Source organism: Stegodyphus dumicola, chromosome 2 (genome assembly GCF_044657685.1).
Source record: "Stegodyphus dumicola isolate Sdum_Otavi_A_Nest chromosome 2, ASM4465768v1".
Taxonomy (NCBI): Eukaryota; Metazoa; Arthropoda; class Arachnida; order Araneae; family Eresidae; genus Stegodyphus; species Stegodyphus dumicola.
In genome coordinates, this window is record NC_140769.1 from 228927196 (window position 1) to 228949948 (window position 22753).

A 22753-nucleotide genomic window follows, 5' to 3' on the forward strand; every position below is an offset into this window, starting at 1 on the left:
TTTTTTAAGTACACATTGGAGAATTATGGAGGAAATCTCCCAGTATAAACTCTGAGTGTGTTTTAATATTTTACTTGCTTTCTTATAACTAAAAGAATTTATTTTTGACTTTGAGATCTGTAAAAAACTACAGCAAGATTATCATGATAGAGGGATGTGTTGACTACAATTAAATCTTCTAAAGCCAAACAAATGGATTTTTTTTTTTAGCTGCTAATGGATGTTGTTTTCAGTTGTTACAAAAAAAAAAAAAAAAAAAAAAAAAAAAAAAAAAATTAATAACCAATTCAACTTTAAATTCATTACCAAATAAATAAACAGGTAATCTGAGAGATTAAATTTCTACATGAATTAATTTACTGCTATAAAAACTTAACCTCGAAATTTCTGAATTTTTTTATCTATCATTTCTTCTTTCTTGGTATATGCATATTCTTAAGATAATCAAACATAAATTATTTTCTGCATTTCTCTTAAATGTCTCTTCTTTATTTAAATAAATATATAACATTTTTTATTTAATCTTACCAAATCTTAACATCTTCAATCATCAGTCTTCAATCTTAAGAAATTTTATTTTTATTTAACAATTTTTATTTTTATTCATTAACAAACATAAATCTCTCCACCTGTCCGAAACAGTTGGAAAAACAGCTGACTAGACCAAGCTACTTGTTTCCAGTTATTAAATATCCAACATCTAACCTGCTTAGCCCAGGTAAGCATAGTTGTCATGCTTTCAGAGGTGTTCTCATTCAATGTCAGCTCATAAAGCCCATATAATACAGGGATATAATATATATCCTATTGCACAAAATGATTTTAGATAGTAAATGCTAGTTATGTTCATCCAGTGTTCTTTCATGGCCAAATATTTATGTTCATTCAGATGTTTTTTTCATGGACAAATGTTTGTCCTAAATTCAGAATTTTATGAGAATTTGGGTAGTCATGGTACACTTCAAGGGCCATACAAGAAAATCCATATTTCGCCTCTACTGCTGAAATGGTATGACCCATCTAATGAGCTTCAACTATTAGATGACATTAACAATACTGCAAAGCGTAAAAATTGGCTATTCTGAGAGTAAAAATACCTCTATAAGGGCTTTCAAAAATGTCTGCTACTTCATATATGCACTAGTGGACTCAATCAATGACACATATAGGCAGCATTAAAGTGCATTCTGCATCTGTTCCATGTGTACCAATTACTTTTTTTTGTCAACTCAATGCATTTTAATTTTTTAAACACTGAGCAGCTGATATTACCATCATGAAAGATTCCACAATTTTTACGATTATTTATACTCAGGGAAAAGTCAAATATTCATGGGATAAGAAAGAAGTGGGATGACTGCAGAATTAGCTTTTTTAACAATTTGTTGTTTAAATCTAAACACCAGTCAGTATATATCTAATTGCAGGCACTTAAAATATGTGTGTCATATTTTATACTCTATTTTTTATTAATTTTATTATTTAAATTTTAAAACATAACATAGTTTTATTACAAAGCAAATTTTGTCCAATTTGTGTGTAAGCTGGGACTATTTGTAAGTAAGTGTTTAATAGTCATGACTTATCTAGTCCAGTAATTATAATAGTAAATAAATAAATATGATGAGAAGTAACAAGAAAATAATTCAGTATTTAATGCTTGCATTATATTAGCAAAATGTACATCATCTAAGCATTTGAAGAGTAACATCAATATTTCTCCAATGTGGAGCAGCTAATGCAGGATCTAGAAGAAAAATAATAATAAAATCAATTGATGAAGAACAACATGAATTATATATGACGTAAAATAAGACAATCAATTATCTTTCATTAACAGCAATATTTATTCTAACTTTGTCTAAACTAATAAGACTTATTTTTAGGTAAATGAGATTAATTAAATTTCATTAAAGTTACTCTGAGGTAATGAAAAATATAACAAACAAACTTTAGCAGCCAGAATTATGCAAACATGAACTTTCATATAAAATTTTCCAATCCTTGATTATATATACGTGCTTATCCTACAATTAAATCTCTAATAAACTCATCGGAAGCAAATGTAAAATGTGACAAGTACTATAAAAATACATGTATCTTAATTTTATATTTGGTGAAAATCTCATATGTTTGCCTTAATCCTTTTTGGATTACTAAAGTGTTCAGCGAGTGTTTTCTCAATATCATCAGTATATTTAAAATTACATTTTGCTGTGATTTATACCTAATAAAATATTTTTGAACACAGAAATGATCTTTCTTTAATTTCATTCTTATGATTACTTTAAACCAGCAAATATATACTATATACACTATCCACCAATAAGTATTTGGATACTTATGATTAAAAAAAAAAAAAAAAAAAAAAAAAAAAAAAAAACATTTATTCACATTCAATAGTTTGTCGAGCCTCCATGAGCGTCAATTACAGCTTCAATACTCCAGGGCATGCTTTCTACAAGTCGTTGTATGATGACTATTGGTATTTTCTCCACTCAGCTTGGAGAAGACTTGTATGTTCCTTCACTGATGTTGGGCAGATTTTGCACTCCTTAATTCGGTGATCCAACTGGTCCCAGAGGCTCTCGATAACGTCTGGGTAGGCCAATCCATTCAATTAACCCATTTGTCACCATAACCAATCCATGCTGAAATTAACATGGTCCAACCCGTAAAACTGCCCCAATGTAAGAAGCACATTGTCATCCAAAATACTGCAGTAGGCATGGGTTTCGAGCTTGCCATGAATTTGGACCAAGGGCTACAGTCCATACCAGGAGAAACAACCCCAGATCATAATTCCACCTCTGCTGACCTCTATTGCGGGCACAATGCATTCTGGTTGGAAGCGTTTTCCAGGCAAATATTACACACAGACCCTGCCATCCGAGCATTTTTGTATTGTTCTGGAATATTTCTGAAATGAGTTAGGCAATTGTCATTAAATAGCATCACTGCATGACTAATTGCAACCTTTTCAGGATATTTCTTTTCAACAGAGTCCAAAACCTTTTTCTCACATTGCCAACACATCCTTTATCTCACTTGAAGAGATAGCTTCCTCCACTTCTGCCTCCTCTGAAGTCTCCTGCAGAAATTCTATTTGTTGCAGCATCTGTAGTTCCATCAATTTTTCCACCATCAATTTATCCGACTGTGCAGTAACAAATTCTTTGATATTTCCCTCATCCACTTCAAGGCCCAAGGACATTCCAAGATACACAGTAGCAGCATTTGAAATCCATGTCTAAATCCTTCAAAGTCTCTCTCAGTCACAATGTCAAGCCATGATTTTTTTTGATGATGCAGAGGTCAAGCTCCTTCCTGCTAGGCCATGCCAACAATTTTGAGATGTATGCCAATGATATAGTGGCTAAATAACTGTCTGTGGCAATAAAAATACATAATTAAATAATGCAAGAGAAATGCTTCTGCAGCAAGGTGAATTGAAATGGTGGATGAGTCTGAACAGTGTTGACATCACAGACAATTTGCCATGGACCTTACCTTATAAGAGACAGACTAGGGAAAGTGCACATCACCCATATGTCCGCAAGATGGAGTAGGAATGATCTGGTTTACTTTAACACTGAAACCTATGGTGTATGTATTAAATAACTTTTTTAATTATTAAATGTGATACATAGTATGAGTGATGAGATTACGTGATGTCATAATTTTTTCAAATTAGATTTAATGCACTTTTTACTGCATTTTGCACACTTTTTTCACATGCAATTCTTGTATAAACACCTTTACTTTGATAAAATGATAAAAATGCTACCATAAAATTGATGAACTTACTTTTGTGTACAAATAAAGTAAAATTAAATAAGATTGATGATTTGAAACAACATGATGTTTTGAAACAAATAAGGTAAAATTAAACAAGTTCAGATAATTTTTTAAAATTTTATGAGTATTTTCAGGCAGAGGTTTTTAAAATTATTATAACATTACATCATTTATCTGATTATATGATTATTAATTACATTAGAAGATGATCATAAGATGATTATTTATTTTAATAATTCAAAAAATTCAGAGCAAAAACTTTTCTGATTGTAATGGGGGCAAGAGATAAAATAAAATAAAATCTGAAAGCTCTCAGATTTTATATTAAGCCCAAAGGGGTGTTTTTTTAACGTTTTGTGTTTTACCTTTATTTATTAAATATTATGTTCTTCACACATAAACCATATAAAATTCAATTCAACAGCAATATCACAAAATTTTTAAAAAGCCTGAAAGCACTGAGTTTGTTAATAAAAAATTTGTTAAAGTTTTACAAAATATGAAATGGATAATAAAATAAATTCAAAATTCAGGCATTCAGGTGCCCATATTCAGGAGGAGGATTACATTATTCAAAATTTGATGGCTCTAGATACCGCCATTTTTTTTTCACACTGCGAGAAACATACATGCATTCATGCAAATTTCTTTAAATATAATACATGGCGTCAACATTTAGTGTCAACAATTTGCAAAGTGAAATGGACATTTATAATGAAACAATGCAAAATGCTGTTTAGCCTTTCTGGGCTACCGCCTCTTTGGGCTAATAAAATAAACTCACAGTAAATAATAATAATAAAAATCTTACGCCGAACTAGAAATAAATTTAAAGAAAAATCACTATAAAGTACTAGCACAATTAGTTATCACAGTTAGTTAAATACAATTTTTAACATTAGAATAAATGTGTAAAAATTATTAAAGTGTTAAAAGTGTTTATCACTATGATGTATTAAGAAATATAATTGAAATAAGACTCCCTTATTGAATATATTATTCACCTATAATTTTAAAAATGCAGCAGAACAATTAAAAATTTAAAAAAAAAAAACTTTCAAAAATTCATTTTTAGAAATTTTAGTATTTTTTCCTTATTTACACCAATAAAAAGCATAAAAACTGTTAAGAGAAAATTGTTTGTTTGAATTTTTCTATTAGTTCAGATTTAAAATATTGTTTTCTAAAAGAAATAGTTACATATTTCCTTACAGCATAGGAAAAGCTAAAAAATATCCAGGCCTGAAAGCATGTAACAGCTTTATAACTATTTGGAATGTTAATTAGACTTGATAAACATGCTAAATTTTTAAAAATCAATCTCTGTTTAAAAAATAAAAATATCTAAAAATTCTTATTTGTGAAATGAGGCACTATCAACAGCTTTTTCTTGACAATTATGCGCTGCAATAGCCAACCATTATTAAGTTTCTGCAAGTATTCCCTATTTCTCCGGATGTAGTGAAGGGGACAGCCGAGAATGCATTAGATGAGGGAGAAAACCCATTTGGGTTAGTCTATTTCTTATAAGGTCCATCCAGTCTGTGCATGCAAGACTTGCAAATCTGGCTAGTGGTTCAGATTTGCTGTCTTGTGTGGGCCAACTGCTGTGACGTCACCTACGCCAGTTTGTATCTCAAATTTTGACTTGTAACTCAGGCAAAAAACTGGATCTACTGACTGCTCCTACCTCAAAAAACTCGTGTTGGGCACTCATATCTCAAGGTACCACTGTAAATATTTTAAGTTCAATTTAATATATATACATATATATATTATATATATATATAATGAATGATGTAAAATTTATTTAGTTCGAAAACAAGTTTTTCTAATACTTGCGCAATAGCTGCAAAGTAAGATAATAATAATTTATTTACTAAAGAAACACTGATTATATTATCTTCTAATATAAATTTAGTAGAACTATCAAAAAAGAGGGAACCCATTTTTAGGAAGTTTAATTCCAAAAATTGTGTTTTAAAGTAACTTGAATGTAAATATGAAAAAACATTTTGCAAGTTTGTCATCTAGTGGAATGACATTTAATGAATTCAGTTTGAGAGATATGAGCAAGACTTAAAAGTAAGGAGGCTGCTAACCTTCAATACAGTAAAGTTTTTGTAGAAAAACTTTTAAACTTAAAAATAAAAAGCGGAGATTGTGCAACTACCAATGGGTTTCCTCTTTTTTGATACTTCTACTAAATTTATATTAGGAGATAATATAATCAATGTTTCTTTAGTAAATAAATTATTATTATCTTACTTTGCATCTATTGCGGAAGTATTAGAAAAACTTGTTTTCAAACTAAGTAAATTTTAGATCATTCAACATTTGATATACTATATAGCAGCTATTAGCACTATTTATCTTTTTTAATGCATTACCCCCATATATTACCTCTGCTTTTTATTTTTATTTTTAAGTTTAAAAGTTTTTCTACAAAACCTTTACTGCATTGAAGGTTAGTAGCCTCCTTACTTTTAAGTCTTGCTCGTACCTCTCAAATTGAATTCATTAAATGTCATTCCACTAGATGACAAACTTGCAAAATGTTTTTTCGTAATTTACATTTAAGTTACTTTAAAACACAATTTTCGGAATCAAACTTCCTACAAATGGGTTCCCTCTTTTTTGATACTTCTACTAAATTTATATTAGGAGATAATACAATCAATGTTTCTTTCGTAAATAAATTATATATATATATATATATATATTTGGCAGCGCTAAATAAGAGGGATTTAATTCACTCATCACCACAATAAAATCATATATATATCATATTTCATAGTACCTGTTATGTTTGAAACAGAACTTTTTTGCTCTTGATTTATTGATGCAGCTATAGAATTGGCAGTTGAATCTGGACCAAACCTCTGAAAAGTACAAAGTATGAATGAAGAACTTAGTCAAATAAATTACTTGTGTAACTATTAAGTATAACCAACATGCTAACAGAGCTTTAATAGATTTCAAAATATTTTTCAATTTTATAATTAAAAAAGAAGTAGAATAATTGAAAGTTCGTTTCTTTTTCAGAGAATTATTAAAATGATTTGACATAACAAAATTAGAATTTCTGGAAAAAAAAAAAAAAAAAAGTTTAAAAGAATATTAGTCTCACCATATCAGAAGAAGAATTAGAATTTTCAGGATGGTACCAAATATTAGGAATTTCTGATTCAATTTCTTTAATCAAAGCACACATGTGTGTTTGCAAAGACTTCGCTTTATCTTCATAAGAAAACTGAATTAAAGTTTTAAGAGTATCTGAAAAACTATCTGTAATAAAAGGTGGAAAATATATCAATACAATGTATCTTAAATTACTTAAAATAAAATATGAACATGAAAGGAAATTGTGCTGATTCATATAATAAATTATGAACAATTAAAGCTAAAATAACATTTTAAATGTTTGACCAGACAAACATAATTACTCAACTTTAATGTTGCATAACTCTACGCATTCTTTTCCTAGCATTTCCTATCCTTTACATCAAAAATTAGTAAAATTATTTTATTTAAAAGCATACATAAGTATCTAATCTAATCTTATTAGCATTAACGCCTTCATAATAGTTTTACATATAATTTTAAAAGATTAAATAAATTTTAAAAGATTAATATAAATCAACAAAAATGCATAAATCTATAACAATACTATATAAAATACAGCAGCTGAAAAGTAATTTGTAAAGTAATCATGCAATTTAATTTTATATGGCCAAGTTAAAGGTTATAAAAAGCAAAAATTATACAAAATTTAAACGGATATGAAAAAGGGTGAAAATAAAAATAAAAAAAAAAAAAAAAAAAAAAAAATTTCTGAAGGAAAAAATTCCTTTATAACCTTTCATAGTATCCACTTTTCTTAAAATTTCTGATAAGGCAGCTATATGTGCTAAGTCTTCATTGGGGCTGCCTTCTTTTAAGCGATACTTTTTCAATTCATGTTTTCTTCGGCTTTTTGAACTTTTCTTTGTCAATATGGACCTAAAATGAAAAATCAGATAATCTTAAAAGAATTATACTAGCAATAATTATGATCCATTAATTCCTGAAGTGTAACCCCTCAAAAAAAAGTCATAACATTTTTTGCTATAATACAGTCATTGAAAAAGGTAAATCTGATTTTAAATCCTATATTTTGCTCTATTTTTACACAATCTTCTTAGTTAAACATGACGTAGACTTTGAAAGTAACATTGATAAAGCAGAGCGAATAAACGTTGGCATGTGCAGAAGCTTTGCTCAGCGGTAATAATGCCACTGCATTTATTAATCTGCCAATTTACAAAAAGACTATTACCTCTGCTTTTTATTTTTAAAAAAATAGAAATAAAAAAAATTAAAATTAGAAAATAAAAAGGCAAATGCAGGTTGTGGCACATTGAATTTAAATCTATTATAATAGTTGAAAACAAATTTTGGTAAACGTTTGGGACACAGCCCCCTGCTGCATAATGATCACCTGTTGCTATTGCTACAATCACACCAGACATGACATAACTTATATGGAATACAGTCAAAACTTGTTAATTCGGACACCCATAATCCGGACCTGAAAGCTACAAACTTTCTGGGCATGCGTCGCATTCACGCATGCGCATAGGCATTTACGAGTGCGCGTAAGCCCTTTACGGCTGCGAATATGTGTGTGCGCATGCGTGTTTAATGTGCAACGGACGGTATAAGCTAAGCTAAAATTATCTAATTCAGTTGTATCAGTAATTATCTAATTAATGTTGCAGATTGCATTGTTCCTTAGTCTTCGAATTGGATCTGGCTTATTATTTTTTGCAGACTGTTAGAGCAAATTTTATAAAAGTAAGCTTGAACTTTCGATTATGTCAAATAGAATTTCTGATATATATTTACTAATATGTAAAGTATCTACAAAGCGAAAGTATGTTTCGAAATTCGAAATCTGTTTATCAATTTCACGCCGCGGCGCGCAATGAATTGGAAGTTGATCTGTCAGCACTATCCTTATCTTCAGGGCAGATGATTTTATTTTATTTGGCTTATAATTCCTTACTAGTATTTCATCACGATGTACTCCGTCTTTGATATGATTAAAATCAAGTTCCTCGTCATTATAATTCGCTTTTGATAGTGAAGAAAGTGACCCAGAGGTTATTGAAAACGAAAAAATTTCGATTGACAAATTAGTCGGTATTCTCAACACAGCAATTATAGGACTTCAACAATGGAACTTTGTAACTAAACAAGAAATTATGTGTGTTTAATAGAATTAAAGAGAAAGTATTATCACATGAAATGAAGCAACTTAAACAACTTACATTGAAAGAAATGTTTAATAAAGTAAACAAATAAATATTAAGCTTTTTCTTTTTGTAAATTTTGATATCCTTTAGATCATATTTGTTCTTTATTTCATAAATTACAGTTTCATATTTTTAATTTTGTAATTTCTGCATGCTATGTTACCAGATTTAAACTGATGATCTATAATCCGGAAAAATCGATAATCTGGAATCGCCGAATCCGGATTAACGACTTTTGACTGTAGCACGTTGATATTTGCATAGCAATTACCAAAGCTCAACTAGAAATTTACGAATCATATATTTAAAAAAAAAAAAAAAAAATTGAATTTTAATGTTTATTTTGCAATAAAATTCTAGGCTGCTTCAATTTTTTTTTTCAAATAAAATCAGATTAAAGTTAGATTATTTTAAAATCAGATAATGTATCAACTACTGTTCAATGGATAAAAACATTCAAGTCAAAAATTATCATTACGTGCATGAATTCACATATCTCTCAGGAAGTGTGAATTATAATTTTATAAATTTATGTGGAATGATATGACATTATACAAAGGGAAAAAATTAGCATATGATACAAAGGAAAAATATTGGCATACTGCATACGATATAAAATTTTAACATGAAACAACTAAAAGGCTAATACAGTCAAAAGTCTTTAATCCGGACTCGTCGGGACTTCGACGATTCCGGATGATAGATCATCAGTTTAAATCTGGTAAGATGGCATGCAGAAATTATAAAATTAAAAATATGAAACCGTAATTTATGAAATAAAGAGCAATTATGATCTAAAAGGTATAAAAATTTACAAAACAAAACAAAACAAAACAAAAAAAAAAAAAAACCTTAATATTTATTTGTTTACTTTATTAAACATTTCTTTCAACATGCGCATGTGTAAAGCATACATTATGCATAGTCAAAATTAGAAAATTGCAACCAGAAAACTATTTGATGTGTGTTCGTGATATTTATAATGACGAGGAATTTGATTTAAATCATATCAAAAACGGAATTCATCGAGATGAAATACTACAATTAGTAAGGAATTATAAGCTGAATAAAATAAAAACATCTGTCCTGAAGATAAGGATAGTGCTGACAGATCAACTTCCAGTTCATTGCGCGCCGCGATGTCCCCCCCTCGCAGAGCAGCGTGAAATTGATAATTTGGAATGGTTAGAGAAACAAAGGATATGCCTTTATCCATTTTTTGCAGCAATTCCACTTTTTCTTTGATGGACATCGAAACATGCTTTCGCTTTGTAGATCCTTTGGCAGCTCCAGCATCGGAAATTCTCTTTGGCATAATCGAAAGTTCAAGCTTACTTTTATAAAATTGCTCAAACTGCAAAAAATAATAAGCCGGATCCAATTCGATGATTAAGGAACAACACAATCTGCAACATTAACTGAAATAGATAATTAGATAATTTTAGCTTAGCTTATACCATCCATTATACATTAAATGCGCATGCGTAAATGTATTATGCGCATGTGTGAACACATTATGCGTTGATGCATGCGCAGAAAGTTTGTAGCTTTGAGGTCCGAATTATAGATTATTCCGGATTACGGGTGTCCAGATTAACGACTTTTGACTGTAATATACAACAGGTAGAATTCAGGGAGAAAAAAAAAGCTGTTTGTTTTGAAATCGTTGAGTTTCTTAATAAAAATTTGTTAAAGTTTAAAAAATATGAAAGAAATAATAAAAAAAAATTAAATTCCAGATTAGGGCTTTTAGGTGTCCATATTCAGGTAGAGGATTATGTTATTTAAAATTTGATGGCTCTAGGTAAAGTTTTTTTTTCCACAATCCAAAAAATATACATACATTCATGCAGATTTTTCATTATTTAATTTCTTTAAATATAATACAGGGCAATAATATTTGATGGCAACAATTTGATACAGTCATTTATAGTGATTCGAAACAAAATGATGTTTTGAGAAAAATAGCCCTTGTGGGCTAACACCCCTTTAGGTTAAAAAAAAGAGGGGAATAAGGCTCATAAATTTCATATGGAATCAAGTCTCTATGAGTTTAACACTGAATCTTATCTCTTTGTATACACATATCACATGTTTGCCTGCTGGCAATAATGTTGTTAACCACAGTTTAGGGAATTAAGTTCCATTACTCCAGCAATCTTCAGAGTCTTCAGAGCATTTACATCTCTAGAAGGAGAATGTCTTTGTGCAGCTGCTGTTCCAAGGTAGTCCCATAAGTTCTCTATTGGGTTAAGATCAGGAGATTTTACTGGTCATGATATTCGCTCAATGTCTTCAGTTTGAAAGAATTCGTCAACAGTAATGCATGTTGGTCATGGATGAGTATTACTGCCCATAAATAAAAGGTCAGATTCATATTCACCTGTAAAAGTATTATATTAGATTCTGCCCATAAATAAAAGGTCAGATTCAGATGCACTTCTGAAAGTATTACATAAGATTCTAAGATCTCATCCTGATATTTCTAGAAGTTCACAGCTTAGACGTTGAAAACATGTAGGGGCATATGCCCATCGATCATTATTTCTCCTCCTACCATTACACTTGCATTATCAAAACATTCACATTTTATAATGTTCAAAGGAACACTTCACATTCCAGACTCCCTCTAAAAACATTTAGAGTTAGATGTTAAACTGAACTTAGATTCATCAGTAAAGAGATCATGAGACCATTGGTGTTCACTTCAGTTCTGATTTTTTTTTTCCATCAACTAAAGCAATCCTTCTTTTGTTGTGAAGACAGTGAAACACATACACCATGGCTTTCTGGCATAAAGGTCTTTTTCACTAATCCTTATCAATACAGTTTGCCATGATACAACAGTTCCAATGACACTGCAAAATCTGAACTTAAACAGCAGTAGGCTTCTTTTTACGATGGGCAGTTATTGCCAGATATCAAATATAAGAAGCAGTTGTTGTTCGTTTTTGTCTTTGTCTGGGCCTTCTTACAAGAGATTCAGAGTTATGAAAGTCTTTCCATAGCACAAAGAATGTCTGTCTTAATCACACATTTCACACATCACATGCTTCCACAATTGTCTGCCCTGCTTTTAAATGGGCAATAATTTGCAATGGTATAGATTCTTCCAGATAATATTTCCGAGGTATAATACACTGTTTTGAGCAGGGCTATGGAATCGGAATCATGGCGTCGGGCAGATTTTTGGGTAAAAGAGTTGGAGCTGGAGTCGCTAAAAACAGCTCGCCTTCAACTCCCGACTCAAGTTTTTGTTGGACAGTTTGAATTTGAAATGAAATTAAAATGAATTGAAAAAAATTAATGACAAGCTTTTTATTTATGGACTATATACATTAATAAATAGTTATTTTCTATTTTATTGACATATTAATAAATAAATATAAGGGAGGAGGATGGATGTGATATTTGCCATTAGTGATTAAACTGATTCATTTAGTTACAAATCTCACTGGTAAATTTAGGTAAGCAGCAATAGCAGCAAGAACTGTCAAAATTGATGCCATTCTTAGGAAGCGGGTAGGAAAAGGAGCAATTATTGATCAAGCACTGAGATAAGGAAGTACATATTTGATGATAAAGAGGTTTTTAGAATTAAGAACTTTTTAGAAGATGTAGATAACCCTAATGTTTCACTAACAGAAAGACTGTGGAATGATCGTGCAGAATTGAAACTCTTTTTTTCCACACCATATATAGCCACAAAAAAGCTACAATCTGAAGAATTGACATGAGGCGAGAATGGAAGAGTGGTATGTTTGTTATTTCTGAAATGGAGGGTTTATTGCAAAAGGAATCATTTCTTCAATGAAGAAAACAGAAACTATTTAGAGAATGAGATCTTGCTGTGTTCAATATATGTAGATCCGAAACACCAAATTTTCTTGGATGACGAGCAAATTAAAAAGGCAAAGAAAGCCATCTATGAACTTTCATTAAGAATAAAATTATTCTCAGAACAATTAGAGAATTCGAATCAGGACAGTCAAACTGCAGACATTGCAACTGAGTCTCTATCATCCTCTTCCAGTGATGAATTAGATTTTGAGAAATATTTTTGGATAATATTGAAAAAGACTAAGGCAACACGAATGAAAATAAAGAACCAAGAGCCTTTAGATACAAAAATGAAAAAATACAAACAAGATTTCTACACAGCCTTTGAAGAAATAGAGAAATATGATTGCGCTTGCAAGACACCTCTTTTACAACTTACAAAAATCTATCCTGAAAAGTTAAAAGAAGTAGCCCTAACAGTAACAGCTCTTCCTGAAGTTAGTATGGAAAGACTCTTCTCAGCTCTGAAGTTAATCAAATCGGATCTATGGCCCTCCAACAAAGAAGGTCTTGCTGAAGCTATACTGTTTCTTAGAAATAACTAACGCCAGTTTTTCCATTTCATAATAAATGCTAATTAATATAAATAATTTGCTATGTCATCATTTTTTTCTGTAGCATCTATTACTTCTTTTATATTAAAAAAATGAGCTGTAACCCATGTGTATATATATGTTTGCATATAAATTTAAACAAATTTAAATTTCTAACAAACACGTATAAAAGTAAAAAAGCAAATTTAATGGAAAAAAAAAAAAAAAGCCAAAATAATTTTTTAAAAAATGTGCAAACATATAAAAGATTTAATTCTTGAACTAATCTACAATATCATTTAAATTCAGAAGCATAAGCAAATCAAGTACAAAACCAATCCATGAAATAAATATATATGAGAGAGTCAGAGTCTTTAAAATTCCAGAAGTCGGAGTCGGTCATTTTTAACAAACTATATTCTCAAGAGAGAACACTCCATTAACTAAGAATGAATAGAATAAATTCTGCTGTTCCTCTACACAATTTTTTCTTTCGCTTAATTTCTGTTCCTAGACAGATGTTAAAAATTTAAATAATAATTAAAATACAAAATATTAAAACAAAAATTTATACAATCATTAAGAATATCATTTTGAATCAATGACTATTCATAATATTAAAATTTAGGCATTGATTTTAAAAGAATTCCTAAATGATTTCAAAGAATTTACTACTTTGCACACAAATCAGTTAAAAATAAAAAGGATCTTAGTGCTTAACAGACAGAAGAAGTATTTTAATAAAATTTTTATTCATGTTAGATTGGTTCTGTTAGGCAAGCAAAATAAATAAAATTTCATTAAGAAAAATGGTTAATACCCTGTGATTGATTTTGATTCAGCATAAGAAGAAGCATCATCAATAATGCTACTTGTTTCAGAAAACAGATCATCTTCACGATTCTTTGCAAAATCTAGAAATAAAATTATATGTCTAAGACCTGCACTTATGAACAACAATTTTTATGAACATATAACGCACAAAAATAAACTTGCATAATATTTTTACTTCATGCCCATTATTTGACACATGTACAGCCTTTATGTATAGTTGAATATACAGTCAAAAGTCGTTAATTCGGACACCCATAATCTGGAATGATCTATAATCCGGACCTCAAAGCTACAAACTTTCTGCACATGCATCGTGTTGACGCATGTGCGTAAGACCTTTACGGCTGCGAATATGCGTGTGTGCATGTGCAAAATACGTTTACGAATGCGCGTTTAATGTATAACGGACGGTATAAGCTAAAATTATCTAATTCAGTTAATGTTGCAGATTGCATTGTTCCTTAATCTTCGAATTGGATCCAGCTTATTATATTTTGCAGACTGTAAGAGCAATTTTATAAAAGTAAGCTTGAACTTTCGATTATGTCAAATAGAATTTCTGATATATATTTACTAATATGTAAAGGATCTACAAAGCGAAAGTATGTTTCGAAGTCCATTAAACAAAAAGTGGAATTGCTGCAAAAAATGGATAAAGGCATATCCTTTGTTTTTCTAACCATTCCGAAATCTGTTTATCAATTTCACGCTGCTCTGCGGGGGGGACGTCGCAATGCACAATGAACTGGAAGTTGATTTGTCAGCACTGTCCTTATCTTCAGAGCAGATGTTTTTATTTTATTTGGTTTATAATTCCTTACTAAATGTAGTATTTCATCTCGATGTACTCCGTCTTTGTATGATTTAAATAAAATTCCTCGTCATTATAATTCGCTTTCGATAACGAAGAAAGTAAAGTAAACAAATAAATATTAAGCTTTTTTTTTGTAAATTTTCATACGCTTTAGATCATAATTGTTCTTTATTTCATAAATTATGGTTTCACATTTTTAATTTTATAATTTCTACATGCTATCTTACCAGATTTAAACTGATGATCTATAATCCGGAAAAATCGATAATACGGAATCGCCAAAGTCCCGACGAGTCCGGATTCCGACGAGTCCGACTTTTGACTGTACTAATTATAATACTAATAAAAATTTATTTCTCCCATTATTATACCCATCAATATTGTTGCAGTCTTCTAGCACATCTCTGAAACTGGAATTCATGAAATCTATTGAATGGATCTCCTTTATCCTTTGATGTGCATGATATTATTTTAATAATTTTTTAACTAAAAACTCTAGAAATTGAATATTATGATCCTAGAGACAAATAATACATGAATTTATAAAAAAAAATCTACTCTTGTCCATTGTCCTGTGGGGTAGTGGTCGCACTGTGAAAGGCAGAGCGCGTCTAGGACTTAGAAACTTACTGAGGGAGTAGGGGGAAAAAACTTACATTTTTCTGTGCACATTTCCAAAAAATGATGAAATTTGCGAATTTTTGAGAAAAAAAAAAAAAAAAGTATGTAACAATTGCATTAAATGAAAATTTTTTACATTATTTTACAAAGTAAATCAGCAGAACAAATTAAAAAATAAACATTTACGTAATTTTCCTATAGCAGTGGAAATACAAAAACCTAGATAATAAAAATGTTTCGATAAATGGATTAAAAGAACTCAGTAAAGAAAGGATAAAAAAATCTTGGTATTTTTTTTTTAAAAAAAAAACTTTTTTTTTTTTTTTTTTTTTTTTTTTTTTTTTGTGACACTGTTCAAAGCATGTTTTGTCTTTTTGGTACATGCACAGACCCACACTGCACATTTCGCACATGTATCTTGTTCTATGAGGTTTCTCCCTTGTGCTGCAAAATGTACACTGCCTGGCTCTGTATTTTACTGGTATATGTCCAGCCCAGCGTTATTTAGTCTCTTTTTGTCTGTCACATGAAATTTTTGGTCTTTTATGTTAATGGGTGAGGGGGGCTTGGTCTTTTTGGCTTTGGTACGATTCTTTCGTTCTCCATTCATATTTATTCATATTTTGTCCCAAAATATTTAAAAAATATTTTTAATTTAAACAAAACTTTTACGTGATTTCTATTTTTAATTATATCAAAGTATATTTACATTATATTTAAACCACACAAAATAATTTATAAAATCACAATACTAGCTTAGGAAGCAAGTGTGCTGAGGTTAGAGAAAAATCTCTGAAAAAGAAAGACCTTTTCACTGCGAAAGTGCAGTGTTGCCAGAAATTTTTCAACTAAAGTCGCAAATGATGTCAGAGATCACATGATTTTTGTGACGTCATAGTCACGCATGCTCACATGACATCTGATGTCATCACAAAGTTACTGTCCATTGGTTTTGTAAGTTACTGTATTCGATTTTGTTTCTGTTCTGCATGGTCGATTTATTTCAGATTCTGATTACTTATGAAAGGCTTGTTCTTTCACTGTTAAATTTATTTGTGTCATTATTTAAAAAAATGGTGTTGTTTTGATTTTTAGTACAATTTCATTTCATAATTCTTAGCAATGTTATGAATCATGAGAATGAATTTCTTTTCTTTCTTTGTCTGGGTACTTAATAAATGGCGTGCAAGCTACAAGTTCTTTTGTTCGATTCGTTCTCACCATAGAACTGGGGGGGGGATGACTTTAAAACAAAACACACGGGAAACGAGAGGGGAAGGTAGAATGTCCAGAAGCAGTTTTTTTTCTTTCTTTTCCACTTTTTCCTTTTCTCCTACCCGCTTTTCGTTATACCGGCGTCAGGCTCTGCAGGCTTGAAAAGTAAACAAGATTGCCAGAAGCCAATGTTTTTTATTTATTTTTAATTGATACACTATTTTAACATCAAAGCATTTTACAATATATTAAAAAAATCTTTGAAATCACAAAAAGTAGCATAAGGAAATGATGGATGTCACAAAAATTTCGCAAAATCGCAAATACTAAAATTTTACTAGCACAAGTTTGTCAAAAGTAACAAATTTGCGAAAAATTGCATGACCTGGCAACACTGGGCAGGTGCATGTATTGTTTAGTTATGAAATGGTTTTTCAGTTTTAATAATCTCAACCTTGCTGCCAACCTTGAAATCTTAAATAATGGGAGATTTATGTGAGAAAACCTGGAGGGTTTTATGTTATGCAACGACACCATTTGAAAGGAATTCCAAACTGACTTTTAATGCACTTAATATGAACTATTTGTAAATCAATTCTGGTGTAAAATATACTAATATTAATTGAGTATTCTAAATTATATATTCTTTGGCCCATTTCATTTTTTAAATTTCTTATACTACTATATTAAGAAAATCCTGAGTGGTGAAAAGTTTTAATTTATCAAAGTACTTTTAAATGAAATGAAAATAAAATTAATTATGAGTATGCATAGTATTTGTGTGATAAACTTAGTAATCTATCATAAATAACAAAATTAATCATAAATAACCAAATTAACAATGTTAAATACAAATAATAACTGATTAAAAATTACTTGAATGTTCATATAAAAATTTACAAATGTCTATACAAGACCAAATGAAATTTGATAAGAAAAATGATAAAATATAAAGAGAAAAAAAATACAATTCAGATGATATAAAATTTAATAAGAAGAATTTTTCAGAAAATCATTAGGGTTGGAGGAATGGAATTGGTCTAATTTAAGTTTCATTAACTCAGCAAATTTAATTTATTGCTGGTAAGTATTTTCCTTTGTAAAGGATAAAAACTAAAATTTGGGAGATTCAGTGATTTATAGGGGAGTTGTGGTGAAAAACCAGAAGTCTCCTGGTAAAACTGGGAGAGCTGGAAGCTATGAATTATATTTTATAGTTTTTTTTTTTTTCTATAAACTTTTTTTAATTTGCTGAAACAATTATGGAGACATTTTTTTATATGTGAAAATTTATAACTTTATGATTCTTTTCTGAATGTTGGCAGCTTATTTGCGAACAATCAAAAGCAAGACAATTATTCAAATTATGCTTCACAGTAAGAATATCATTTATTTTTGCAGCTTTCCTCGCTGCTTCATCCCCCCCCAAAAATTAGGATCAGAAATTTTTTAAACATATTTCAGTGATAAGCATTTAAGGAAAAACTAATTTCAAGTGCCATCAAATAACTAAATCATAATGCAGTTAACTTAGGAATATGCAAATAATAATATATATTAATTACTGATCAAACATGCCAGATTTTAATTTCTAAAACTATCTAATTGTTTTCTGAAAAATAGTGTCATTAATTTATATTTTGCTGCAAGGAATTTTTATACATAGAAAAATACTATAATTGGTATATAAAAATATTCTTTTTACATTTAATTTTGCATACTGACCAGGTAGTTCCGACAGCTGTCGTTTTTGGTTCCTTAGAAACTTTAATCTTTCATAATGCTTGTGAAAGTCATTAGATAATTGATCTAAATGAGCAGTCAAATAAGAATAATGCTCAAGCAATGCTGGTTTTATGTGAGTTTCTGCAATATCTTTACGTCTGTATTTTGACATCTAGGAGGTAAAATTCTTAATTAATGATGATTGTATAAAACATTATTTTTAATTGAACAATTTAACAATACTTCAGTTTCTCTAAAGATTTTATTAGTTAAGAGTTATTTAATATTTTTTCAATTATCATTTTTAAAGTATAAATATTAAAATATTTAAAAATAAAACAAGCATATTTCAAAATATTAAGCTTAGTTATGAGTACAGTAGAAGACTAGAAATTCACAATGCTTAGAACTAAACGTTGTGCAGATTTTAGGATTTTGTGGATTTCAGCACCAAAAGTGCAAAATAACATTAAGGACATATACAATAAAGGACACATACAAACATTAAGCACATATACAATAAAGAGATTTGAAAATAAGGGACATTAATAAAGTGTAAAACATCTCAATTTTTTTAATACATTATAGAGTCTGTCTCTCTTGTTCCACATAAACCAGAATAGACCCTATAATGACCTGGCGAATTCTCGCACAAGCATGAATAAAAACTACTGACTCAGACGAAGGGTAAAGATAACCCTTTATTAATTCAAACTAGTTAACAGAAAGGCACAGACTTTGTGCGTTACAAAGACACCGTCAGCTTGCGGTGGAAACTAAAATGTAGAATACAGAGGCTGTTCGCACAATTTTTAGATGATTTTGGTAAGCGGTAATAAAAATTCGTTTACTGCAAAAGAAGTAATTGCAATTGTACTGTGTTTTTAAAAGTCAAAATTATCGTCTGTGACTTGAAAGTTTAGTTTTTATTCAAAATGGCGAATTTAACAGGGCAGTGGTTCGAAGGCTACATTTACGTTCTTTACGAAGAGAAATATGCATACTCCATTATCCAAAAACGATATGAGAGTCATGGTTTTGTGATATCTAAAGTGTCGATAGGTAATATCATCAACAAGAAAGCAAAAAAAACGTCAAATTGGAGCCTCATGTGGGACAAAAATTCCAAACAAGTATCCAAGGAAAAAACGGACATCTTCGACTATTGCAAAGGTACATTGTTTAATGTTAAACGAAAATCCCCCTAGTCAAAGGACAGTTGCAAAATCATTAAAATGCTCGATGTCCACTGTAAACAAAATGATAAACGTTGATTTAAATCTTAAGAAAGCGAAAAAACGCAATGTACATTGTTTTCTTCCAAAGCATATCGCTCAAAGCAGGACACACTGCTATATGATATACACGCTGCTATATGAGAAACACTTATCCAAAGAAAAATGGAAAACAATTGTCACAATAGATGAAGCATGGGTGTATTTAAATGATTGTAAGAAAAAAAGAGCCATTTATTATCATAAAAGGGGAGAAAAAAATTTAAGTACATGGTTCAAAGAATCGAAAGAAAGTTTTTCTAAGGGATTTATGATTGCTGCTGGTTTTTCTTATAATGGCAAGTTAAAAATAAAGAGAGTGCAAAAAAATGTCAAGATTAACTCCAAATACTATCAGGAACATATTTTATCACCAATTTTTCTGAATGAAATACCATCGCTTTACCCACAGTGCCATCAATCTGTGAGACTCCATCAGGACAAAGCTAGCAATCACACATCAAAATCCACTGTAAATTTTCTAAAAGAAATGGAACAAAAAACTGGTATCAAGGCCATACACTTCACTGATATCCCTACTAAATCTCCCAATGTGTCACCTATGGATTTTTGTACTTTCGGACTTTTAGAAACTGCATTATCCAAACGTTGTCCCAAAACCCTAACAGAACTCTGGAAAGCTGTTTGGGAGGAATGGGATAGAAAACCTCTTCTGCCACTTCAAAAGGCATTATTATCCTGGAAATTGCGGTGTTGAAAGATAGTTCAGAATAAGGGATGTCAAATAGAACATTTAAAACACAAGAATTTTATGTAATTTAGTTTTGTGAATACAATATACATCATCTAAAAAATGTGTAAACAGCCTCTGTATAATATAAGTCAAACCTGAAATAAATAGTGCAAGATTGCACCTAAGTTATGCCTAAGAGGTGGACTCACAGGAATCTAACTGGTGCGATACTAATTTGAGAAGGCCAAGAGGCTTACTAGCGTGACCACAAATTAAAAACGAAACCTGCGCTTGAGTAGCGAAACATGCTCTAAACTGAGATATTCCCATGTTTAAATAAGCACTTTACTTAACTTTAAATTTACATCCTGGCGAGAAAATGTGAGGGGAAGTTGAAAAGTCTAGAACAGGTTCAAACTTAAAATAAACTGTTATGCAAAATAAGGAAAACTCTACATTGTTTCAAATATTTTTTTGATAGAGGTTTCTTTTAAAACTTTACGGTGCTCCAGAGTAAGATTTTTTAAGTAAATTATATACAGTCATAATATCTTGCTTTGTAACACAGCCCTGTTGTTCTAAAAAATTTTAGGCATTTTTCATAATGGTCCAAATCTTCATTACAAGATATTTTCTCCCTCATACCAAATTCTTTATCTGTGTTGGTATCAGAATAATTTTCTTGCTGTGTCAAGTTCAAAACTGAGCCAAACTTCATCATTGGCCATCTGATATGCCAGTGTCGGCTCATCTGGACTCATCACCCATTCACCAACATCTTCTTCTTGTAAAGCCTTCTCATTTGTTCTTTCTTTCAAATACAGAAGCAATTCTCTTGCTTTAACCTTTGCTGCATTGACTTTAAAACCATGAAATTCACTGTCATTCTCAGTTTCATTCCACAGAGAAGATTGCCAATCATTACGCCAACCACTTACTAATGTTGTTTGGGAAACAGAATTCCAAGATTCTTCTAACAAATACGAAATAGGATTCAAAAGTTTCTGGACTGAGGCTATAACGTAAAAAATATTATGAATTAAATTGCAGAACCACATCCTCCTTCGAAATAAAACCCTTGTGCAACAACACACTTTTGCCAGCACCTGTAAAGTTCATCGAAGCATGTCTGGAATCGATTTTTGGCCATGTCCTTTAATTCAGTCTGCGATGGACATTTAACTTTATCTGAAGATTGAAATCAATGACCCTGCAAGTGTCTTTCCAGGTCAGGAAATAGGCTGAAATCGCAAGATGTAGGATAAGGTGAGTAAGGAGGATGAGGCAAAAAGTTGCTTTCGTTTTCGCAAGAAAGTCATTGACGAGTAGGTATCGGTGAGCAGGAGCGATGTCATGCAACAGCACCCATGACTGTTTAGCCCACATTTCTGGTCTCTTCTTCTGGATCGACTCATGCAAACAACGCAGGATTTCGACGTAGAGTTCTTTGTTCACAGTGCATCCTTCAGAGATAAATTCCAGATGCACAATGCCCTGGATAACGAAGAATACCTCTAGCATGACCTTTCCTTTAGAGCAATCTTCACAGAATTTCTGCTTCTGTGGAGATTGTGGTGATTCCACATTGCCAATGCTCTCTTGGTTTGTGAGTTGTACAAAAAACACCCTTTCTCACCTCCAGTAACAATCCTGTCAAGTAGGGAAGGATCTTTGTCAAAAGCCAAGATTAAGTCTCTCACCATTTCCATTTGAATTTGGTTTATGTTTAAAATGCGAGAAACAATGTGTTGACACACCCTATGCATGCTAAGATCCTTAATCAGTATCCAATGACATGTGGCCTCTGATATCCCAACTGATACTGCTATTTGGCATGTTGTTTGCTGCCTGTTCACACATACCGCCGCAGACACCTTTTTGATGTTTTCATTGGTGCACAAAGTCACAGGACGGCCACAGCGTTCGTCATCTTTGGCACTTTCCCTACCTTCTCTGAAACAATGATGCCACTCAAAAGCTTGCGTTCTCAATAACGTTTCACTTCCATACACATGCTTCAATATTTCGAAAGTATCCGTAGCACTCTTTCCCAAGTGAACACAAAATTTGATATTAATTCTCTGCTCAACTGATGCCACTTCTTTCTA

The 22753-nt window shown here is 30.8% G+C and overlaps 1 protein-coding gene across 1 annotated transcript in view; it reads right to left on the reverse strand.

Moving 5' to 3' along the window:
* Positions 1–1631: 1631 nt before the first annotated feature.
* Positions 1632–22753, reverse strand: part of Elp1 (elongator complex protein 1) — a 116947-nt gene continuing 95825 nt past the window's right edge. Inside the window, exons 29-34 of the mRNA XM_035351903.1 lie at positions 18678–18849; positions 14289–14382; positions 7658–7800; positions 6929–7086; positions 6599–6680; positions 1632–1747 (exon numbers count right to left, since the gene is read on the reverse strand). Coding sequence (XP_035207794.1) covers positions 1686–1747; positions 6599–6680; positions 6929–7086; positions 7658–7800; positions 14289–14382; positions 18678–18849 — 711 coding nt within the window. The 3' untranslated portion in view covers positions 1632–1685. The remainder of the gene's footprint in view (positions 1748–6598; positions 6681–6928; positions 7087–7657; positions 7801–14288; positions 14383–18677; positions 18850–22753) is intronic.